The sequence below is a fragment of the Mus musculus genome, chromosome 1, assembly GCF_000001635.26.
Source record: "Mus musculus strain C57BL/6J chromosome 1, GRCm38.p6 C57BL/6J".
Taxonomy (NCBI): domain Eukaryota; kingdom Metazoa; phylum Chordata; class Mammalia; order Rodentia; family Muridae; genus Mus; species Mus musculus.
Window position 1 is genome coordinate 92,509,358 of NC_000067.6, and position 20,303 is coordinate 92,529,660.

Consider the following 20,303-nt stretch of genomic DNA (forward strand, 5'->3'; position numbering starts at 1 on the left):
ATCAGGGGTTTAAAGCCATTCTTGGTGGTATATCAAGTTTGAAATGTACCTGGGCTATAAACAGGCAGGCAGGCAGACAGACAGACAGACAGACAGACAGGCAGGCACGCAAAACCAACCAAACAAACAAAAAAAGTAACTGCTCTTATTGCTTCTGTAGACACTAACACCAAATTCAGTAAGTAAGTCTCTCAAGAGAATGTAACATGAAGCGTTTACAGAGCAATGGTTGGTTTGTAGCCATCCTAAGTAGTAAGTGGTAAGCTGGGATTCCCAACGATTTTTAATCTTTGTGGTTTTTTTTTTCTAATGAATCTCCAGGTTAGCATGATGGATTGATATTTAACAGATACCATTTTAACAGAAGCTTAGCCTAGCTCAGCCAATCCCAGGTAGCCAATTGTTCAAATCTCACCTCCATTTTCTGTCTACAGATATTGCTATGTTCACTACTCTTCTCTTTGCTTGGACAAAATACCAGACAAAAGCGATGTAAGGAAATGAGTGGGCTTTTGGCTCGCAGTTAGCAGGTGAGGTCCACCATGGTGGAGGTGTGTTGATAGTGGCTGTAGCTATGGCAGTGAGCACAGGAGACAGCTGGTCTCATTTTACCCTCGGTCAAGAGGGAGGGAGGGAGAGGATGGGCCATGTTTACTCAGTCTCCTCCTTTTCATTCAATCCAGGGCACCAATGTGCTTTCTCCACCCTAACCCCAAATTCTCCCTTGAACCCTAGCTATCCCATGTGTTCACCACCTCATCCCAGGGCTACTTATCCTTCTAGAAAAGCCCAACAACTCCTGAACAGTCTCTCTTCCCCCCAGAGGGCCTCTGTTCAGCTCTTAAACAACTGCAAGTCGTCCTAGGCAGGAATTTTAAGCTTTAGTGGTCAGACTTGAGCGTGCAGTAGGGTGAGGGGTGGGGTGGGGGGAGACCTGGCCCAGCGTCTCCGTCATTTGCAAACACCAGTTTCTAAAGCCCCCCTCAACTCAGTGATCTACACCACTTCAGCTGCTTCCTGCCTCCGCGCTTTGCTGCCGCTTCCTTTGCTCTTCTCCACTCTTCCACCCAAACCACTCATGTTCCAAAATGTAAGAGCCACACCCCCAGGCTCTCCTGAACCGCCTCCTGCGGGTTTTCTACCTTCTTGTCCTAGGAACCTGCCAAGCACATGCTTCTGTCTCACAGGTCACAAGCCATCACTCCCAGCCTGCCTCCTTGTTTGCTAAGGGACACCGGTCACCGTGGTGAAATTTAAGGAAGCAACAGTCCCAAGAAGACATACATAATCCACACTTGATGTCAACTGAGATCAACTCAAGCCGTAGTAGGACTTCATTTTCTCAGCAGTGAAAGGGCTATGGGGATGGATACCGGAAGAGAAAAAGCAAAAGCTATTTTCCTGAATTGTTACCAAGCATGCCCTACTAGTTAAAACGAGTCTATGGACTCTTGCAGTTCCCAGATACACTTCCCAGATACACCAGATGTACTTTGGGGACCCCTGGAGCTTGTTTTGCAGTGTTTCTGTATTTTCACACTCTGCTCACATATAAAAGGGAATCGGATGGCATCAGTATACAAACAGTGCCCATCATTCCCACTTCACAAAGGAAAAGGGGATGCTTTAAAATGCCTTCAGCACTACAGCAATGGCAAGGGTTCCCACCAGCCTCAGCACCAAAGACACACGCTCAGGAAATGCTCTGGAAGCAGAAGGTGCCCTCCCTCCTACAAGGGAGCTTGACCCAAGCCCAAGGCCTTTCTTAAGGCATCTTTAAATTCTTTGTTCCTCAGGCAGTAGATCAAGGGGTTCAAGATGGGTGTAAGAACTGTATACAGAACAGAGATGAGTTTGTTGGAGCTCCGGGTATCGATGGCCTGGGGCCTCACATACATGAAGAGCAAAGCTGTGTAGAAAATGGTAACCACAGTGAGGTGGGAGGCACAGGTGGAGAAGGCTCTCCACCGGCCTGTGGCTGAAGGGATGCGCAGCACAGCCAGGGTGATGTGGCCATAGGAGAGAACGGTGGCCAGAAGTGGGAACACCAGAATGATGAAGGCCAGGATGAAGTCCACCAGCTCCGCAGTAGAGAAGTCAGTGCAGGCCAGCTTGAGGATCGGGGAGATGTCACAGAAGAAGTGGTTCAAGACATTGGAGCCACAGAAGGTGGCACTGGAGATAAAGTAGACCTTAATCACAGAGATGCTGAAGCCACTAGCAAAAGAGAAGGCCACAAGCTGGACACAGAGCCCTGTGGTCATGATGACTTGGTAGCGCAGGGGGTGGCAGATGGCCACATAGCGGTCATAGGCCATGGAAGCCAAGAGTACACACTCTGTACACACCAGGGAGCTGAAGAAGTAGAGCTGAGTCATGCATCCAATGAAAGAGATGCGTTTCCTCTGCAGGAGGAAGCCGTCCAGCATCTTAGGGATGATGTCACAAACATACCAGATCTCCAAGGTGGACATGATGCCCAGGAAGTAGTACATGGGTCTGTGGAGGGAGGCGCTGCTCCAGACAGTGAGGATGATGGCCAGGTTCTCCACCAGCACAAAGAGGTAGGCGAGCAGGAAGAGGAGGAAGAGCAGGTATTGCAGCTCAGGGGCTGTGGGGAAGCCCAGCAGGATGAAGGTGCTGACCTTGGTGATGTTCTCCCCCCTCATCCTTCTGTACCTGAAAGAATCAACAAGGCATTGGGCCAGGAGAAGGGTAGCCAGCAGGAAGAACAGACAGCCAAATCTGCAGAAATGGAAATGCCAGGGAAAGAAAAAAAAAAAACTCTTAAGTGCAGTTAGTACTTGATACCAGATGCTGTGGCTCTGATGCTGGGCTTGGAAATAGACTGTCCCAATCTCTCTCTATCCACAGGGCTGGCGAGACTGTGGTTTGCACCCTGGAACCATGCAGCAAATCTGTGAACATGAGAGAGTGGTGGGCTTCTTGTGCCTGCTCTCTAGGCAAGTGGCTCACCATTGCTACGGCCACCTGGGTTACTGTTGTGGTTCTAATGATTCCTTCCACATTAGCAGAGGTTAGACCTTTGTTTGGTTTCAGAGAAGACATTTAAAAATAGGTATGAAGTAATTAGGGCTTCTGGAATGGTTGGTTCGGGCTATGGAGACCCTAAAATCAGGCATTCCCTTGGGATTGGTTTTCAGACACAGGATGGTGGCCTCTTTCCTGTGTTTATAGACCACATGAGACATCAAGAATGAAAGAATTTCAGCACCATTCTGGGCCAGGGAAGGCCTGAACTCTAGTGTCTAAAGGCAGCAGACTAGAGGAAGTCTAGAATAGCAATGAGATGCTAAACTCAAACAAGATGAAGAGCATCTTTACTCTTTCCATGTCTAAGTAACATGGGTCATCTCCTCATGCCTCAATGCAGAGCCTTGTCTTCACTTTCAGTCTGTGGATTTACTTGAGGTCATGGCTGCACCAGGACACAAAACATGATTTTCTAACACCAGGGCTGCTGCTCTCTGCATGAGATACCAAGAACAGAAAAAGTGGACCCATGCAGGTGCTGGCTAGACTGTTACTGTGGGAAGCTTCGGTGCCTGGTACTGTCTAGAACTATTCTCATGGACTACAGAATCAAAGGTCACAGGATGAGCCAAGTGGTGAAAGAAGAAGCAGGGAATCCTAACTGAGAAGGAAATTCCAGGCTACAGGGAGCAGGCTGTTCTACTAACCTAAGGCAAGTGTTTGAAATTAACAAGCCATCCAGTGTTCCTTCAGGATGGGTCTGGCTATGTTTGCTGCTGAATACTATAGAACATTTCCCAGCCATCCAGAAAGGGCAGGCCTGTCAGTCATGTCTGATTACTGTAACTAGAGTAGAGCAGAGGGGTTCCACTGAAGAATGGAGAGCTTTGTTTGGGCTCATGGTTTCAGAGGAGTTTTTTTGTTTTTTTGTTTTTTGACATCAGCCTTGCTGTTCTCAGTCTCTGGTGATCTAAGCACATCCTGGTAAGAGCATGTGGTAAAGGCTGTCCACCCCATGACAGTAGTGATCACGGGAAAATAGCTAGGAGCACATGTCCGGTGACCTAACTCCTTCCTAGTAGCACCCCTAAGGTTTCACCATTCCCCTGTAGCTCCCCAGACTGTGATGAGTCCTTTGACAGATGGACCTTCAAAGGACTTCATGGTTTGAATGTAAATGTAAAATGCCTCCCGCAGGCAGGCTCTTGTTTAAATACTTGGTCCCCAGCCAGGACATATGGCTTAGTTAGGTCAAGTGGGTCTTGAAGGCCGTATATGATTCTGGAGAAGGCTCAAGCTCTCTGCTTCTTAATTCTCTATGTTGTGGGGAGAGAAATGCAAGTAAGTGTAAGCCACAACAAACCTTTCCTCTCTTCAGTTGCTTCTGTCACAGTGGCAAGAAAAGTAACAAATGCAGTGGACACTCAAGGAAAATATCAACCAAGTCTGCCTATGGTTGCCCAAGATGCACAGTAAAGGTTTCAAATGACAAACAGCACACACACACACACACACACACACACACACACACACACATCATCATCATCATCATCATCATCAAGGCAGAAGACTCCTGAAGCATCCAGATAGAAATGGAAGATCAACTGGGTTAGATTTAGTCTCCTGTCCCAAACATTGAGAGTTTAGAATACAACAGGGCAGTTTCCACGGAGTGACCAATTGTACCCAGACCTGGAGCCATCTCTGTGTGACTGTGGCCTGACTTCTGGCCACCTGTGCTGAACAAGGACTCACACACCCTCCCTCAGTGTGAAACTCGGGTGTCACGGGCATTAACCAGAGACAAAACAGCAATCCTGAGGCAAGCACATCACTGTAGAGGAGGATTACCCACAGGAGAGAACTTGTGACAGGAATAAGCCTTTTAAACACCCTTCAGTCCTACAGGAGCGATTGGCACATTGACAAAGCAGCTCACATTGGTCCTTGCCAATGGAGAAGATACACAATGCAAGATATTACTTCTTCAGGAAAATGACAAACAGTGTTTTAATACTTGAGAGAACCTTGGGTGGGGCTGAGATTGTAATAAGCGAACTATATGTTTGACTTCATTTCAATGGCGAAAGTTGGAAGACTTTTATCCTTAGAGTTTGTAACTGGCACATTCTCAAATCTTTTCAAGGTCACTGTTTAACACAATGTGGATCCTTTAAATGCCACAAGATCAACAAAGAAGTACAGAAGTAAAGGAAACAAGAAAATGCACCAGGTGACAAAGAACAAGGACCAGATTAAGAAAAATACCAGCTGTGAAGAAAAATGCAAATAGAACAGGGTCACCCAGCCAATGGGACTACTGACCCCACTGCAGAGTTGGCTACACATATCTACACACACACACACACACACACACACACACACACACACACACACACATACCCCTGACGACTCAGCTGGAAACTCCACATATACTCTTGGGGATGAAGATGAAAAGCAAGTCTGTGTCTAGAGTTACTGTCTCATCAATTAAAATACATTCCTGAATCAGAGTATTGCTTATATAATCTTTTGTCAAAAATACTTAATTCAACTTAGTATCAGACCCCCACAGACACCCCAAAATAAATAAATAAAAATACATACATACATACATACATACATACATACATACAAAACCAAAAAAGCAAAAACAAAACAGTATTAGGAGACAGAAGCAAAGGGGAGCAGTCACAGCCTTATAACATTAACACATCTTATACAAAGCACCTAGCAGGTGAGCCAGCCCGGTCCCTTCACAAGTGAGAGGAGGCACCCTCTAGCACAGTATTAAAAGCAGTCCTGTAAGGGTGAGTGCTAGAGGCTCAAGTGTGTGTGTGGGTTATTAGAATGCCGAGGGGTGACAATAGAGCTGGTGTCACCAGGAGGCCACCAGGGCTGTTGAGGAAGTGTCAGAGAAGAGGGACTGTCCCTGAAGTCTCACCAGTGCAGACCACAGATCCCCCCTGCTCCGTGTGAGCCACTTCCAAGCATGGAGGATTCTCCCTGACTTAGTGGGAGGGAGCCAGTTCCTAACTCCACCGCTTGACAGGGGCTGTGGAGGAAAAGCACTCGCAGAGATCTCACGTCCTACACTCTCAGAACTTGAGGCGAGCCCAGGAAGTATCCTTGAGGTTGGTCAGAACAGCAGCCACACACACACAGGAGCACAGTTCACTTCCGAGGTCAGGGCTAGAAAGTGAGCTGTCGAAACCTATCACCGAAACACACCCATCATCTCAAGGAAGTTGGTCCTCATGTGATCAAAGCAACCCACAGCCTTCAGAGTGACCTCCACCCCGCCACGGTTAGGTACACCGAGCGGGCTCTTCATGATGGCCACAGTAAACCAATGCTTCCTGTTGTACCTGCTTCCAAAGGGGATAAAGACATAGACAAATTGTCCCAATTTTCAGAAGGCATGAACTTTTCATTTAGAAAAACCACAACTCTTATAACTGAGGGATTTCTAAATAGACGCTAAAAATTGTCTTCTTGAGGCTGAGGAGGGAGGATTATGATGAGCCTGAGGCTAGCCTGTATCCAAAAAAAAAAAAAAAAAAAAAAAGTGGTCTTTCTGAATGTCCCTGCTGACTAGGACCTTCTCAGATGGAAACGAAGACTGTTCTGGTGACCATAAAGATGGCTTTTAGCTTCTTGGGGCTTTGGGTACTGGGAAGTGCACTTGTGGTCGAGGACCTAGAAATCAGGGTCATGCTGGGTTTTGGTGCCCATGGACACCATGAAAAATGCCAGGAGTGAACAGTTATACGCAGGACTCCCCAGAAGGCAGAGGTCAGATGGCAAAACTGGAATGGTGCCTGTCTCCACTTAATGGTCCATCCAGTTTCACGGAGTGCCCATTATAGAGCAGTCATTCCAAGCAACTGGATCAACCAGGAGAATACACTGTCTCCGCCTCACCACCTTCATAGACTATGAATTTTAGTAAAGTAGAAAGTAGGTCAAGATGCACAGCTCCTAGCCTGGGAGCTGATGCTGAGCTGGAGGGCGTTGGTCGGTGGGACCGGGCACAGCTGGGTGGGGACAGCAGCAAGAAGTGACACTTGGGAAAAGTTTCGAAGAGGCAAGGACCTGCCACATGGCTCCCTGGGAAGAAGAAGGCAGAGACTACCTACTGCATAGCTGAAGGATGTGGAGTTGGTCAGGGCTAGTCCAGTTGAAGGGATTGTGTGGACTAGAGGAGAAAAGAATTTGAAGGACACATGAGGCCAATAGATCAGTGTCACTCTGATGGCTGATGGCTGGGCTGATCCACACTGGAAATGATCAGTGCACTGAGGTCCAGCAGAGGAAGGGTGCATATATGGAGCTTCTGATCCCTCTAGGAGGACGAGATGGGACTTAGGCTAAGGACAGTGCCTGACACATTTTCTTGATCCAGACCCCGAGAGTCGAGGATGACCCTGGTCAATGAATCATTAGCAGCAGATGTGAATTTGATGGGCCAAGGGGAAGACTGGAAATACTTCAGGGCCGTGCCCCTGGGGAAGGAAGGGACAGTTAGAGATTTAGAGATGTGAGGTTCCAGCCAGGCCAAGCAGGGTCTCCCTGCTGGGAGTTCAGGGGCACAGGACTAGGTTGGGGCTGTCTGGCTAGTGACCAGGAGCAAACAGAATGGGAAAGTGGGATGGGAACACATTTGCGCACAGAACAGAGTCCTTTCAGGAAAAGACAACTGGAAATCTGGAGACTACCTGCCACTTCTCAGTTCAGCTCGCCCTTTACTTCTCTGTCACCTTGGGCATGGAGGCCTCAATGAGGCTCACAATAGCACTGCAAAGGGGCACAGGGCATAAGTCCTGTTCCTCCATTGCCTGTCAAGACTTTTGGCAAGTGTGGAGGCTCCCACGACAAGCCACTCTGCAGTCTGAGTGGCAGTGGGCAGGAGCAGGCAGGTGAGACCACAACCATGGTAGGGCCTGGGAAGTGAGGGGCCCTGGAAAAATGGTTATCCTCTGTCACACCTGTCCCCAGAGTCTCCAGCCCTGCCTAGATCCAGGCCAACTCTGGAGCTGCTAGTGGTTCTCTCTAGAGCTTGACTGGGAAGGATGGTTGGATTTTGCTAGGATCAGAGCCTGGGGTGGATTGGAGGTAGAACTGTCCTGGGTCTTCCTTACAGTCAGGGGCGTGCCTAGCTACCCAAGGAGTCTAGGCAGGAGTCCAGGAGGACATTAGGAAAGAGGGCAGTCTCACTCTGATGGGAAATGTTAGAGGGAAGCTGTTCTCTGCATTCCTTTGAGTCCCGTGCTTGTGGCCTTCAGATTTCCAAATCACAAGAAAGAATTGTGGTTCTTTCTGGATTCACCAAAATGGGGCAATAGAAGTTTAAATGGGCGAGAGAGGGAGCAAGAAAAAGCAGGGCAACAAAGGGGAGAGTGATCAGGTGGACCACAGACAGGGGCAGTCCTCCCAGAGGCTTGGTTCTGATCCATCAACACCCTATGGCTATGGTGAAGGTGGGTTCTGGAAATGGTAGTTGGCTCACAGTCCTGCCTGCCCTGGCACTGCACAGGGTTGGTTTATTAGCACTGGATACTGCAAGGATGGGTTTTCTGGGGCCCCTGCCTGAATCCCTCCAGCTGACTGCAGGCTGGGTGTGGTGTGTGTGTGTGTGTGTGTGTGTGTGTGTGTGTGTGTGTGTGTATTCAGGGGAACAGGCCAGCTTCCTGTGAGGAACAAGTGGAGCAAGGCAGATGTCAGCCCTCTTGAGGTTCATTCATCCACTTTTCTGAAGTCAGGGTCAAGGGGACATTTCCTGAGGGGCATGTGCACGGAGTTGGGCACAAAATGAAGAGTGGGAATAGTAAGTATTGGAGAGAATGTTAGAAGCAGTGGGTGTGAGGAGGCTGGAAAATGCATGCAAATAGCAACAGGAGACAGGATGCTGAGAGCATGGAAATTTCTATGGTACAATCAGTGCCAAGATCAGTGATTCCCTACCTTGGAGATCTGCCGGTGTCTGTGTGTCTGTCCTCAGTCTTCTGAAACCACTTCTCTCTGTCCACTGTCACCCCCAGACACCTGGCTTCTGCTGCAGCCTGGCTAATCCCTCAGAGCAGCTGGCCCACTTGAGCCACAGCTGGTTTAAAGGAGGCACTGAGAGAAAAGGGAAGCTTCCTTCCCCATGTGCGAGGACGTGGGACTCCAGGGCCCAATTACCCCACAGTACAGTGTGTCTGCCCCACACCGCCAATTAGCCCTGGTCTCCTGTGCTGGATGGCATGGGCTAGCAAGGAACTCAGGCCTTTTGGTGTCTCTGCTCCTTGTCCCCAGCACCCTGTCCAAGCCTTCAGGCCCTGGGCAGAGCTTCTCTCCATTCCCTCACTCTGGCTACATGGCCCTGTCCTGACTGGAGCCACCTTTGCTCTTCAAGGCAGGGAGGGACATGTCTCTGTGGAGAGTGATGACGAGGTCTAGTCCAGAAGATGAGGTTGAGGTAAGGCCCTACTCAGGCCTGCAGTTTATGACTGTCATCACTCATGAGTGAAAAGGCAAAGTTGAACTTTTGATGTAGACAGAGACATCTTTCTTGTGATGGACCAGAACAAATATCACGGCTTATGTCTAAGACAAACAGACTTGCCAGGTGGGCAGAGTGATAGAAGCCACTGATCCCAGGCAGGAGAGTGAGTCCCAGAGTATAGGTAGGCTCAAGCTACCTATATCTTCAGCAAGGCCATCAGAGAGAACAAGGCTCGGTCCAGTTTCGAAGCGAGCTGATAACCCAACCAACCTTTCCACAAAGTCATAATCGCCCATCAGCCAGTAGGTGTCACAAATCAAACACAACCAAGCAGGCCTTCCAGCTTCTCAGAGAGGCTAAAATAGAACACCAGACAGCTCCGGATGGTGGTGGGTGCAGACTCTCCTACACTGCCAGTGTGAGCAAGACAGTCCAGCTGCTCTGTAAAGGACGTCTAGCAGTTTCTTATTGAGTTGTAAAACTAGACATATATTCATGTACAACTCCAGATACCTCCATCTATATGGCTGTTCCTTTCACAATCTCTCAAAGCTGGAAATAGTCCCATGTCCTACAGTGTGTTATTTGCTGAGCCAGCTGAACCCACAAGTGAGCTGTCTGGACACAGGATGGCGTAGGTGGGTCTTATGTCCCCACATGCTCATTGCCCATTTGGGCATCTTCTTAGGTTCCCAGAAAAAGCCAAAGCACTTTTCATCAGTCCCTGCCAGAGCCTGTGAACTCAGGCGTGGATGGTCCTTTCCCAGTTCCTGGGCAACATAGACCAAACCAAACCTATAAAATAATCATGGCTATAACAAGTCCTTCATCCTTCATACAGTCATAGGTATAGAATCAAGGAGGCCAAGCTCTTGGCATTGCCTGGGAAGAGTGAGAGGTTTGTGTGGCCACCTGGCAGGAAGGTGCTTTTTGCCCATAGTGGAAAGACTTTTGCTGTGTTCATGGCTGCCTGCACTGTTTGCCTCTGTTAGATGGTCTATTACGTTACAAGAGAAATTATTTTTATTAATTAATTTGGTTTAATGACAATCTCACAGTATATATATATATATATATATATATATATTTCTGATTACTCCCTGCCCCCATTCTTTCTTCTCTTTCCCCCAGCCCATCAGCTCACCTCCTCCTCCTCAGATCCCTTCCCCACATGCATGACTTTAAGTTTTATTTTTCTGACCCATCTGGTTTAACACAGACCATCTGTGTAAGCGCTGGATTACACCTATTCAATGGAACTGGGTGGGGTCACCAGTGTGTTAACAGCTGAAGCCACTGACTCTCTCTCTCTGAATCCATAAGGAGCGAATAGTTCACCAGTGATGGGCAGAGCCCCCTGGGCCCCTCCTCTGCCCACTGCTGTCTGTTGACAAACCCATTATCATGCAGATCCAGCACAGGTATCCACACCTCCCTGAGTTCATGATTCAGAGGGCTCAGTCTTGCCCAGAACGGCTCATCACTCACTGTCCTTGTCCTTATCTTCCAGCTTTTGCATTCTTTCTGTCCTTTCTTCAACAATGCTCCCTGAGTTGTGGAGGGGGCGCTTTCAATGTCTTCTTCAGGGTTGGCTGCTCATCCGTCATTTATCCTCAGTGCCTTGGGCAGCGGTGAGTCTGCATTTACCACTGTTTGATGGAAAGTAGCATCTGTCAGACTTCCAGCGATGCCGACAAACCGTGTCTTAGCCCATTGCTGCAACAAGCCACCTGGAGCTGCGTAATGTATAAGGAAAAGAGATTGCTTAGGGGAATATCACAGCAGTCGGAGAAGTTATAAAGATCAAGGGCCCCATCCGTGTCAGGAGAGGGCAAGTGTATCCCTCAGCAAAAGTGCACGTGAGGTTAAGAGCAGGCACGTGGGAAGAGTGTGCAAGTGTGTGGGGAGCCAGGCTCAGCTTTCTGACACTCTCAAACCAACCAACTAACCAACCAAGACAGTCCTAGAGGAAGAACTTAGGCCCACCTGAAACAGCCTGTTGGAAGGACTCCACCCCATGCTCTCAGTACCGCCCACACAGCCCCCATCTCCCACTCCACCTGAGGCATGAGGCCTCAACATGATGGGGGGAAACCATATTCACCCTCAGCAGGACCTTACTCCCACATGGGCATCCTCCTTCACCAGACCAGATTCCCACTGGCCACACAGCTTGGTTCTTGGCCACTGCTGGAGTCAGTGGGAAGACCACACGGGGCTCTTGCTTATCACCCCCTCGACTACCCCTGCCCCCAACCACTGCTCATCAGTCTCTAGAAACTTCCTTCTTCCATCTGCAGTCTCATCAGCTGGTTGCTGGAAGAACCTCCTGAGAGCTGCTTCCTGGACACTGCCCATGTGGGGACAGGATTGTCAGTCCCTCTGGTACTCGGCCACGGAAGAAAAACACAGGTCCACTATCCTGGTAGCCATTCCTGTTCATTCCAGAACTCTCTGGGAATTCATCTTAGAGGTTTACCCAGCCTTTATTGGAATTTCAAATTTTCAGATTATTTTATGCCGACCAGAACTAGAGGCAGTGTCTAGGTCGGTAGCACTCTGGATATCCTGACAAGAGGCCCTGTCATTACAGCACACTTTTTTTTTTTTTTTTTTTTTTTAAATCCCAAATTCCAGCGTCTACCACTGGGTGGCGGCCGCGGACTTCAGCTGGGAGCTGTTTTCAAAGCAGGGGCTGGAGATATTCCCAGAATTCTTGTGCTCATCACCACAGGATTCCCAAGACACTGAGGGACCACTGCATTTCCTTTGGCAAGTCAGCAGTAGCCCGCTTCTGTTCATACCCCACACGTGGCCTTCCCTCGGGGGTTCTCTTGGGCAGGTGAGGTCCATATGCCCAGGGATGGGAGCTGCTCCTCCACGGGGCTCTTCCAGGTGGACAGCCAGCCACAGTAGCAGCATCAAGAGCGTCAAGGGGGATGTTCACTATGTGAGTATGTAGGTTAGCATCCTTTCTCCCAGCCCCAGCTTGATCTCCACTCTCTGCTAGTACCGCAACAGTAATTTAGTGTTTTATCGCAAGCAAAGCTTGTGCAAGGTCTATATCCTCCCCAACCAAATAACAGAATCTGGTGAGATCAGACAACCCATGGCAGTAGGTTGGCATCCTCTCGTCATGGAGGAAGATTGCAATAAAGAAAATAGATTTCAGGCCGCCCCTCGGCACGTGGCCCTGCCTCTACACGTTGCTGCTCTTTGACTACTCTGGGTGTCCAGCTCATCCGTCTTTACCCAGGCTATTTGTGCTACAGAGCGATAATCGGTTCATAAGCACCCCAGCTTCTAATGTGTTAATTAAAAGTCATTGTTCCCGTTTTCCCAATCAGCTGTCCTTTGCTGTCTCAAATGAATGATCTGTGCAGGCTGGGGCAGTTCTATAAGCTCCCACAAATGCATCTAGTTAATATCCATTAAAGTGAACTGACCCACAAGCCAGGCCAGGCAAGCTGCCCCTGGTCAGACCTGACCGCCTCCCCCACAATGCACTGAGTGTGTCGGTGTCACACAAAACTACAGCACTTCACTTTCATCTAAACCACATGTTTACCCTGACCGCTCTTCCTTCATTTCTATTTTCAGGGCTTTGGTGTTCTCAGTAACAAGCTGCAGTTGTTATTAATGGCTGCTGCCTTATTGACACCATCACAAGAGGTTTAATTTTTATCTTCCCTGTCTCGGGCCATAGCTCAGTTTTATTTCACAGTGCGTCTGTGCTCACTGACGTCATTCGATTCACCCGTTGGATGGCTGACTCCTGGGTGGCCCCCACATGGATGTCACGTCATTTGAGAGTAAACACTGATGCTCCGATCCTTTTGGTTCTCTCTCGGTGTCTTCGTTTCCCTTGGCTTATTAAGCACGATGACCTTTGGCACGCTGTCAAGTACAATGGGGTGGGGTTAGCATGTACCATTAAGAGACTCTCAGCCCGAGCATGGCAAACACGGCTCTGGCAGGCCTTGCCCTTCTCCCCCATTCCCTCTGCCTTGCTAAAAACTATTAGTTTTTACATTACCGAAGCTATATTCCTGAAGCTGGTCACCGAGGTCTAGTTCCTTATTTGGCCACTTGCTCCTCTTGAGGCTGACTCTCTGGGTAGAGCTATCTGAGTATTGAAGTCCAGAAATCAAAAGCCCCCTTTTAGCTCACCTAATTAACACGCTCAATTAAAATTAAACACCTCATCCTAACACAGGGGTTTCCTCCATTTTCTTTATTAACCGTCTCTCTCTACCCAGAGGAAGTCCTTGGTCTCTATGGGGAAAATATCCCCTTTTTCCTTGCTCCCCTTCACCCTCTCCCTTGTTCCCTTCCCCTTCTCCCTCATCCTCTATCTCCTGTCTTTATCTCTTGTTCCCTGCCTTTTGTCCTTTTGGCAAATAGAGTTCTTTGTGCTAAGAACTTGGTCTTGGGGTGTCTTGTGCTGATCCTGGTCCTCTTATGCATGGCCTTCTTCTCGACCTGAGGGAAACCTCCCCTTTTTATAATCACGTGGTTTGGAAGATCACCTTTTCTGGTTTGAGGAAAAATTCCCCCCTTCATCTCTGCTCAATTTCTCAGATCTCTACTTTGAAGGGACGCTAACTTTTTGTTGAATGTTTTTCTGCATTCGGCAGATGATCCAATGGCTCTGCTAGATTATTTTTCCATTAATATGAGGAATTTGAATCCACAGAGAAAACCCGCAGGGTCAGGGTGTGATAGCTTTACATTGCAGGCTTATTAACGTTTTGGGGACTTTGTGGTTATAATTAATGAGGGCCTTGTCAGCTAAGTTCTTGTAAGCTCCTCTGTGTCTTACTAGCTTTAATCTCAGACTGGCACAAAGGACCCGCATCTATTTTCAGAAGAAAAGAAAGTTTCCTTAAAATGGACATTATTTCTTATTATATTTTATAGCAATTTCCAGGAAACTTGCTGGCCTGGCACTTTCCTTGGGGAATTTTCACTTGAGTTCCCATGTACTCAGCAGATGACGTGGCTTTCCGGCATATCCTGCAGCAGCTTTGAGGAGCTGAGGTTTTGAGGATCTACACTTACATGCAAGTTCTTGCATATATTGGCACACTCTTACGACAACAGCTGTCTGCTAGAACAGTTTCTCTGACACAGGCAACAACATTTTTATTTGTTCCCACTTTGTCTAGAAGTGGCAGTCAGAGACACCCATGGAACTGTCATTGCCAGATCCACAAAGCCAGCAAGAAATGTGCATGCTGCTGCTGCTGATTGTGTGCCTAGAGTCAGGAGGTGACATCATACCAGAAGGACAAGCCTAGTGTGTTGGGGTTTGGTCTGTTGCTATGCATTTAAATGTCAAATTCTGTATCCTAAGAGCTGGTTGTCCCAGGATAAGCAGATTCTCATGTACACTTTGCCCCCTCCCAATGATCTCAGGTTGGTTAATAAAACTTGCTGACAGCCTATAGCTGAGCAGAAGAGAGGTAGGCGGGGCAAAGGTTCCTAGGCTTGAGATCTCAGATAGGGAGTGAGAAAGAAGGAGGAGGAGGGGGGGAGTGGGGAGGGGGAGGAGGACGAAGGAGGAAGAGGAAGGAGGAAGAGGGGGAGGAGAAGAAGGGGAGGAGGAAGAGGGGAAGGGAGAGGAGGAGGGGGAGGAGGAGGAGAAGAAGAGGAGGAGGAGGAGGAGGAAGAAGAGGAAGAGGAGGAAGAGGAAGACCACCATGGATAATATGGATCATGAACATGTGGCCATGAGGGCTAGCCTGAAGAAACAGGGGCAGCATGAAGGAGACATATGTTAAATAGTGTATTGGGATTCAAGACATGAACACAGACAAAATAGCTCAAATGGTTGATAGACTGCCCAACTCCAGTGCTTTAAAACTTATTATAATTCTAAAGATCTCTGTGTTATACAAAGTGGGGACAAATAAAATGATTTTGATTGGGTAATAGCTAGTTAAAAAGTAACTGCCCCTGTATTAATTCCCAGCATTAGTTATTAGCCTCAAAATTATTAAAACACACTATATTTGGTGAACTAACATGGGCTAGAACTCACTTATAACCTAAGTTGAAATTGCAGATATACCAGTGAAAGGTGCACTATTCCTTTAAGACAGAAGCTGTAATAGTGGCTGTGAAGGCAAAAAGACCAAGACAGGTAATGTATATGATGATCTCTCTATATGGTGACAGTTCTAAGTCTGGCTGAAATTTAAATATCCATGTGTAGTCAATAAGTCATCAGGACTTATCCCGCTATTCTTTTAGGGCATAGATAAAATTTTATATCACTGTTTGTTTATAATCCAAACTAGCTTTAGAAAGACAGATGCCTTTGACCCACTCAAACAAAGAGCAAAGAATTTTCATTGACTGATCTTTGTGCCTTGTACTTTCCATACCATGTTAATGAAAAACTTTATATCACTTGTGAGAATGTATGTGTTCACAGAAAATAACAACCAAAAGGACACCCTTGAGAAGGTTCACCCTTGGGGATGCTGAGCCACCTGATCGCACCTCAGACTACCTCAGTGCTGTCTCCTCAAAAGACTTCTAAAGCCACTTCAAAGAAAGCCACTGGCTCCAATTCGTCCAGCCTTACAGACTGATCCTGTCAGGGCTTCACTTGAGCCTGGACTTCCTCAGTATACAAAGACTGACAACGAATGCTACAGCTAGCTTTCTTAAGACTAACCATTCTTCCAATTTCCTCATCCCCCTCCAAAAAAAGACATCCCACTTCTCGAAGCTGGGGTGGGTAGGTTTAGGGTTGGTTCCAAGGTATTAAGTGCTCTTGATCAGAGCTCAGACACAGAGCTGTTCAGTGGAGAGATGTCAGGGAAGGTCCAGGGACAGGCACTGTCAAGAGTTTGAGGAGGGCTTCATGCTATAGGCTGGAGGAGGCATGCTTGAGCTGGAGCTGAAGACAAATGGCTAGAGTTCTTACTGTAACCATTTTCCTGGTCAAAGAACAGGACAGGTAGCCACATGATAGCACTTTAAAAACCTCTTGTTTTTAAAGCCCCAGTTGAGGTTGCCTCTGGTATGATGGAAGAACCATGTCCAACGCTGCTGATGAAATCTGATCTGTTCACAGGAGTCACTTTTATTGACACAGATACATAATTGATCTACCCATGCCTCCTGGACTGCACCAACGGTGGCTTTTACTTGTCCAAGTAACAGGTCATTCTGTCCTGTAACTTGTACTCCAAACGGGATGACTCAAGTCAAAACTGTCACTTTATGAAGTGGAATAACTCAGGTCAAGGCACAGCCTGAAGTTATCCCACACCACACAGAGTAACTGGAGCTGGATATGGAGCCACGGGAGCCTTGTTAAAGGACAAGTGGAAGAGCATGCAGAGCAGATGTAGGTAGCCTGTGACCAGGTTGTGGACATCTGTGCTTGCTGCCTCATCTTAATCTTTCCATTGGCTCTTTGGCTCAGATGTTTCTTCTCTACACAACAAACACCCATGGTCAGCCAGGTCCATGCTCCCAGTCTCCTGCTTCACCTCTGTAAGAGGTTGGAGCCCCTCTTCTGGTTACAGTTTTTAAAAGTCCCTGGGGTGAGTGGGGCTCTGTCCTAATTTGTGCCAGGTGCCTTCCCCTGACAGAACAAGAGGAACAGAAGCTCTGGATGTGTAGAGCAGCAAAACACCATCCAAGTGTGTGTTGGGGAGGATGTCCTGTGGACCAGTCAAGTCATGCTGTCAGAAATATGGAGAAACACCACAAATGCCTGGGGTACTTTGAGTGTGGGGAGCGGGTGTGGCGGCAGTCCTAAAGGCGCCAGAGACTGCAGCTAAGTCATATGACTTGCACCTGACTTCCTCATATAAGACACAAACATCTTGAGTGCTGCGCAGGTGTACCAGGATACAGGTGAATCCAATTTGGTGGAGATTTGCCCCTGCTGCACTGATTAGCTGAAGCTGCGTGCCTGGTGAGGTGGCGTGGCCTGCTGTGCGTGGATGGGAACTGAGAGAGAGTATAAAAGAGTGAGAGGCCCAGGGTTCGGGGGAGATATAAAAACAAGGGAGATATAAAAACGAGGGCGATATATAAACAAGGGAGATATAAAAACAAGAGAGATATAAAAACAAGGGAGATATAAACAAGGGAGATATAAAAACAAGGGAGATATATGGAGAAAGAAGAAACAGGACTGAATAAACGTGTGCAGAAGGATCCTGTAGCAGCGTCGTTCTTCCTGGCCTGTTGAGTGCGCGCAAGAGTTGGTGCTGAAACCCGGGAAAAGAAACATCTTCAGGCAAGAGCGAAGAGCCCCTGCTACAGGGAGGATTCAGAACTGCATAACGGGGAAGAAGGGGTTAATAAAGGTTCCCTTAAAACAGACTGTTGAGAAGGATCCAGCATGGATTCAGAACTCTTCAGCTGGGGAACGGTACTGATGAAGAGAAAGAAGAAAGATGAAGACTGAATAAACTGCTGTTAGAAGGACTGGTGGTCACGTCGTTCTTGCTGGTCGAGAGCGGGCGCGACAATTGGTGGCCCGTACGGGGAACCGACTCCCCCACCGAGTTCAGAACTTTCAGCAGTCAGTGGTTGCCGGCAGGGTAAGTTCAAGGTGAGTGAAACTTGTGACCCCAGGAGTTTGGGAAGGACCTCGGATAAAATAGAGGTGAGCATAAAGTTGCCAGGAAGTAGGCACAAAGTAACCCAGGAGTTTGGGAAGGACCTCGGATAAAATAGAGGGGAATATAAAGTTGCCAGGAAGCAGGCACAAAGTAACGAAAGGTTCACGGTTTTGGGATAAGTTAAGGTTCCTGGCTTTGGGACAAGTTAAGGTTCCTGGTTTGGGGACAAGTTAAGGAACTATGATAACCTCAGTGTAGTGATCAATAGATCCTCGCTGTGTAGTTATGCTTTTTTCTCCCATTGACCCTTTGTGGGTAGGTCTGATAGTTTTGGTCTTGTTTGTTCTGATATATGGACTCTGTTACTGTTTGAATCAAGAGGCAGTCAAGACAGGTCAGAAAATCCTTACAGAGCAACAAGAAAGTATGTCGGAAGAGGAGAAGGGCTTAAAAAGAAAAAGGAAAAAGAAAGGAGACACAGTGTTATCAGGTGGACAGAAAGGACAAAATAAAAGAGCCGAGGCAGAGGAGGAAGGCGAATTAGCTTCTGTGCCTCCTCCCTATGCCTCCTCAGCAGTGAAAACTTGACTCTCATATTGACTCCCCAGATGAACACACAGGTGATTGAGGTTATGGTCTCATTACCACGAGGTATTGTGTCCATCCCCCCTGGGATCGACAGGATCAGGTGTTGACGTGGGCGAGAGGGTCTGTTTGTGTGTTTCCACAGGACCAGATGGAACCTCTTTGGGTGCCGGAGAGATTGGTGAGACGCTGCAAGAATGAGGCTCCTGATCCAGTTGCCCCTGTGGATGTGGTGGATGATCCCACAAGCACAAAGGATGGAGCCGAGATGAGAGATCCTTTCGGTATTCCAGAAGCCGATACCAGCTCGACATGATATTCAAATTTTTCCACGCTTTTTGATCCCTAAATTCCCCTTAAAGAGATAGCCCCTCTGGCTATCTATCCCTTGCTTCAGGGAAGATGAGCGGGGATGAGAGCCCTGGGATGTATGCTTGTTATAGTGTGTGTGTGTTTTGTGTTTGGCACATGTGTTAGGTGCAGAGTGTGCGGCCCGCACTTTCGCCATGGTAGCGTAGGCTTTTGCTGCAGTGGAGGCGGGACAATCTCCTCAGATTCGGTTTGCCGCTCTAAAAGAAATTATGCTGCGTTATGCCGTGGGGTGCGAGGCTAAGCACTGCACAGAGGATAGCTTGCTGTTGGCATCCTGTGGAAGGTATGTCTGATTGCATGAAGGTTCAGTGTCCTAGTTCCCTTCCCCCAGGAAAAACGACACGGGAGCTGGCCAAGACCTCTCTGGGTGATGAGCCTAAGAGATGGTTTTGTGTAGGGCCCCTATGCTTGCACACTGGGGATCAGACCTCTACCTTCACCCATGAGGCTTGCTTGCAGCAATTAAGATCTGGCCATAGGTTAATTAACATCCTGGCCTTTTGATGCACCTGCCACAAGCAAAACACAATCTCCCCAGGAGTGGCTTGGCATGATTGAGAGGTAGTCAGTGATAAGACTCCCTGGGCATGTCACCAACCTAAGACAGGGATCAAACCAATGCTGTTTGTCTCCCAAAGACGGGTAAGGGGCATGGTTGCGAGGGGCTATCTACAGACATTCTCTCTGCCAAAAAAGAAAAAAGGGGGAATTGTGGGGAGCGGGTGTGGCGGCAGTCCTAAAGGCGCCAGAGACTGCAGCTAAGTCATATGACTTGCACCTGACTTCCTCATATAAGACACAAACATCTTGAGTGCTGCGCAGGTGTACCAGGATACAGGTGAATCCAATTTGGTGGAGATTTGCCCCTGCTGCACTGATTAGCTGAAGCTGCGTGCCTGGTGAGGTGGCGTGGCCTGCTGTGCGTGGATGGGAACTGAGAGAGAGTATAAAAGAGTGAGAGGCCCAGGGTTCGGGGGAGATATAAAAACAAGGGAGATATAAAAACGAGGGCGATATATAAACAAGGGAGATATAAAAACAAGAGAGATATAAAAACAAGGGAGATATAAACAAGGGAGATATAAAAACAAGGGAGATATATGGAGAAAGAAGAAACAGGACTGAATAAACGTGTGCAGAAGGATCCTGTAGCAGCGTCGTTCTTCCTGGCCTGTTGAGTGCGCGCAAGACTTTGAGTGCCACTGGTTTTCCTTCCTGCTAACTCTTTACAATAACATTCTGCTAACCTTAAATGGTCCTTGGATGTTTGT

General features: G+C 48.0%; 1 protein-coding gene across 1 annotated transcript; it reads right to left on the bottom strand.

Moving 5' to 3' along the window:
* Positions 1 to 1,690: 1,690 nt before the first annotated feature.
* On the bottom strand, positions 1,691 to 9,158 carry Olfr1414 (olfactory receptor 1414). Its single transcript, NM_147039.2, has 2 exons — positions 8,959 to 9,158; positions 1,691 to 2,679 (listed from the first exon to the last, which is right to left on the bottom strand). Exon 2 carries the CDS (start codon positions 2,667 to 2,669, stop codon positions 1,731 to 1,733), a length of 939 nt encoding a protein of 312 aa, NP_667250.1. The 5' UTR covers positions 2,670 to 2,679; positions 8,959 to 9,158; the 3' UTR covers positions 1,691 to 1,730.
* Positions 9,159 to 20,303: the final 11,145 nt, after the last annotated feature.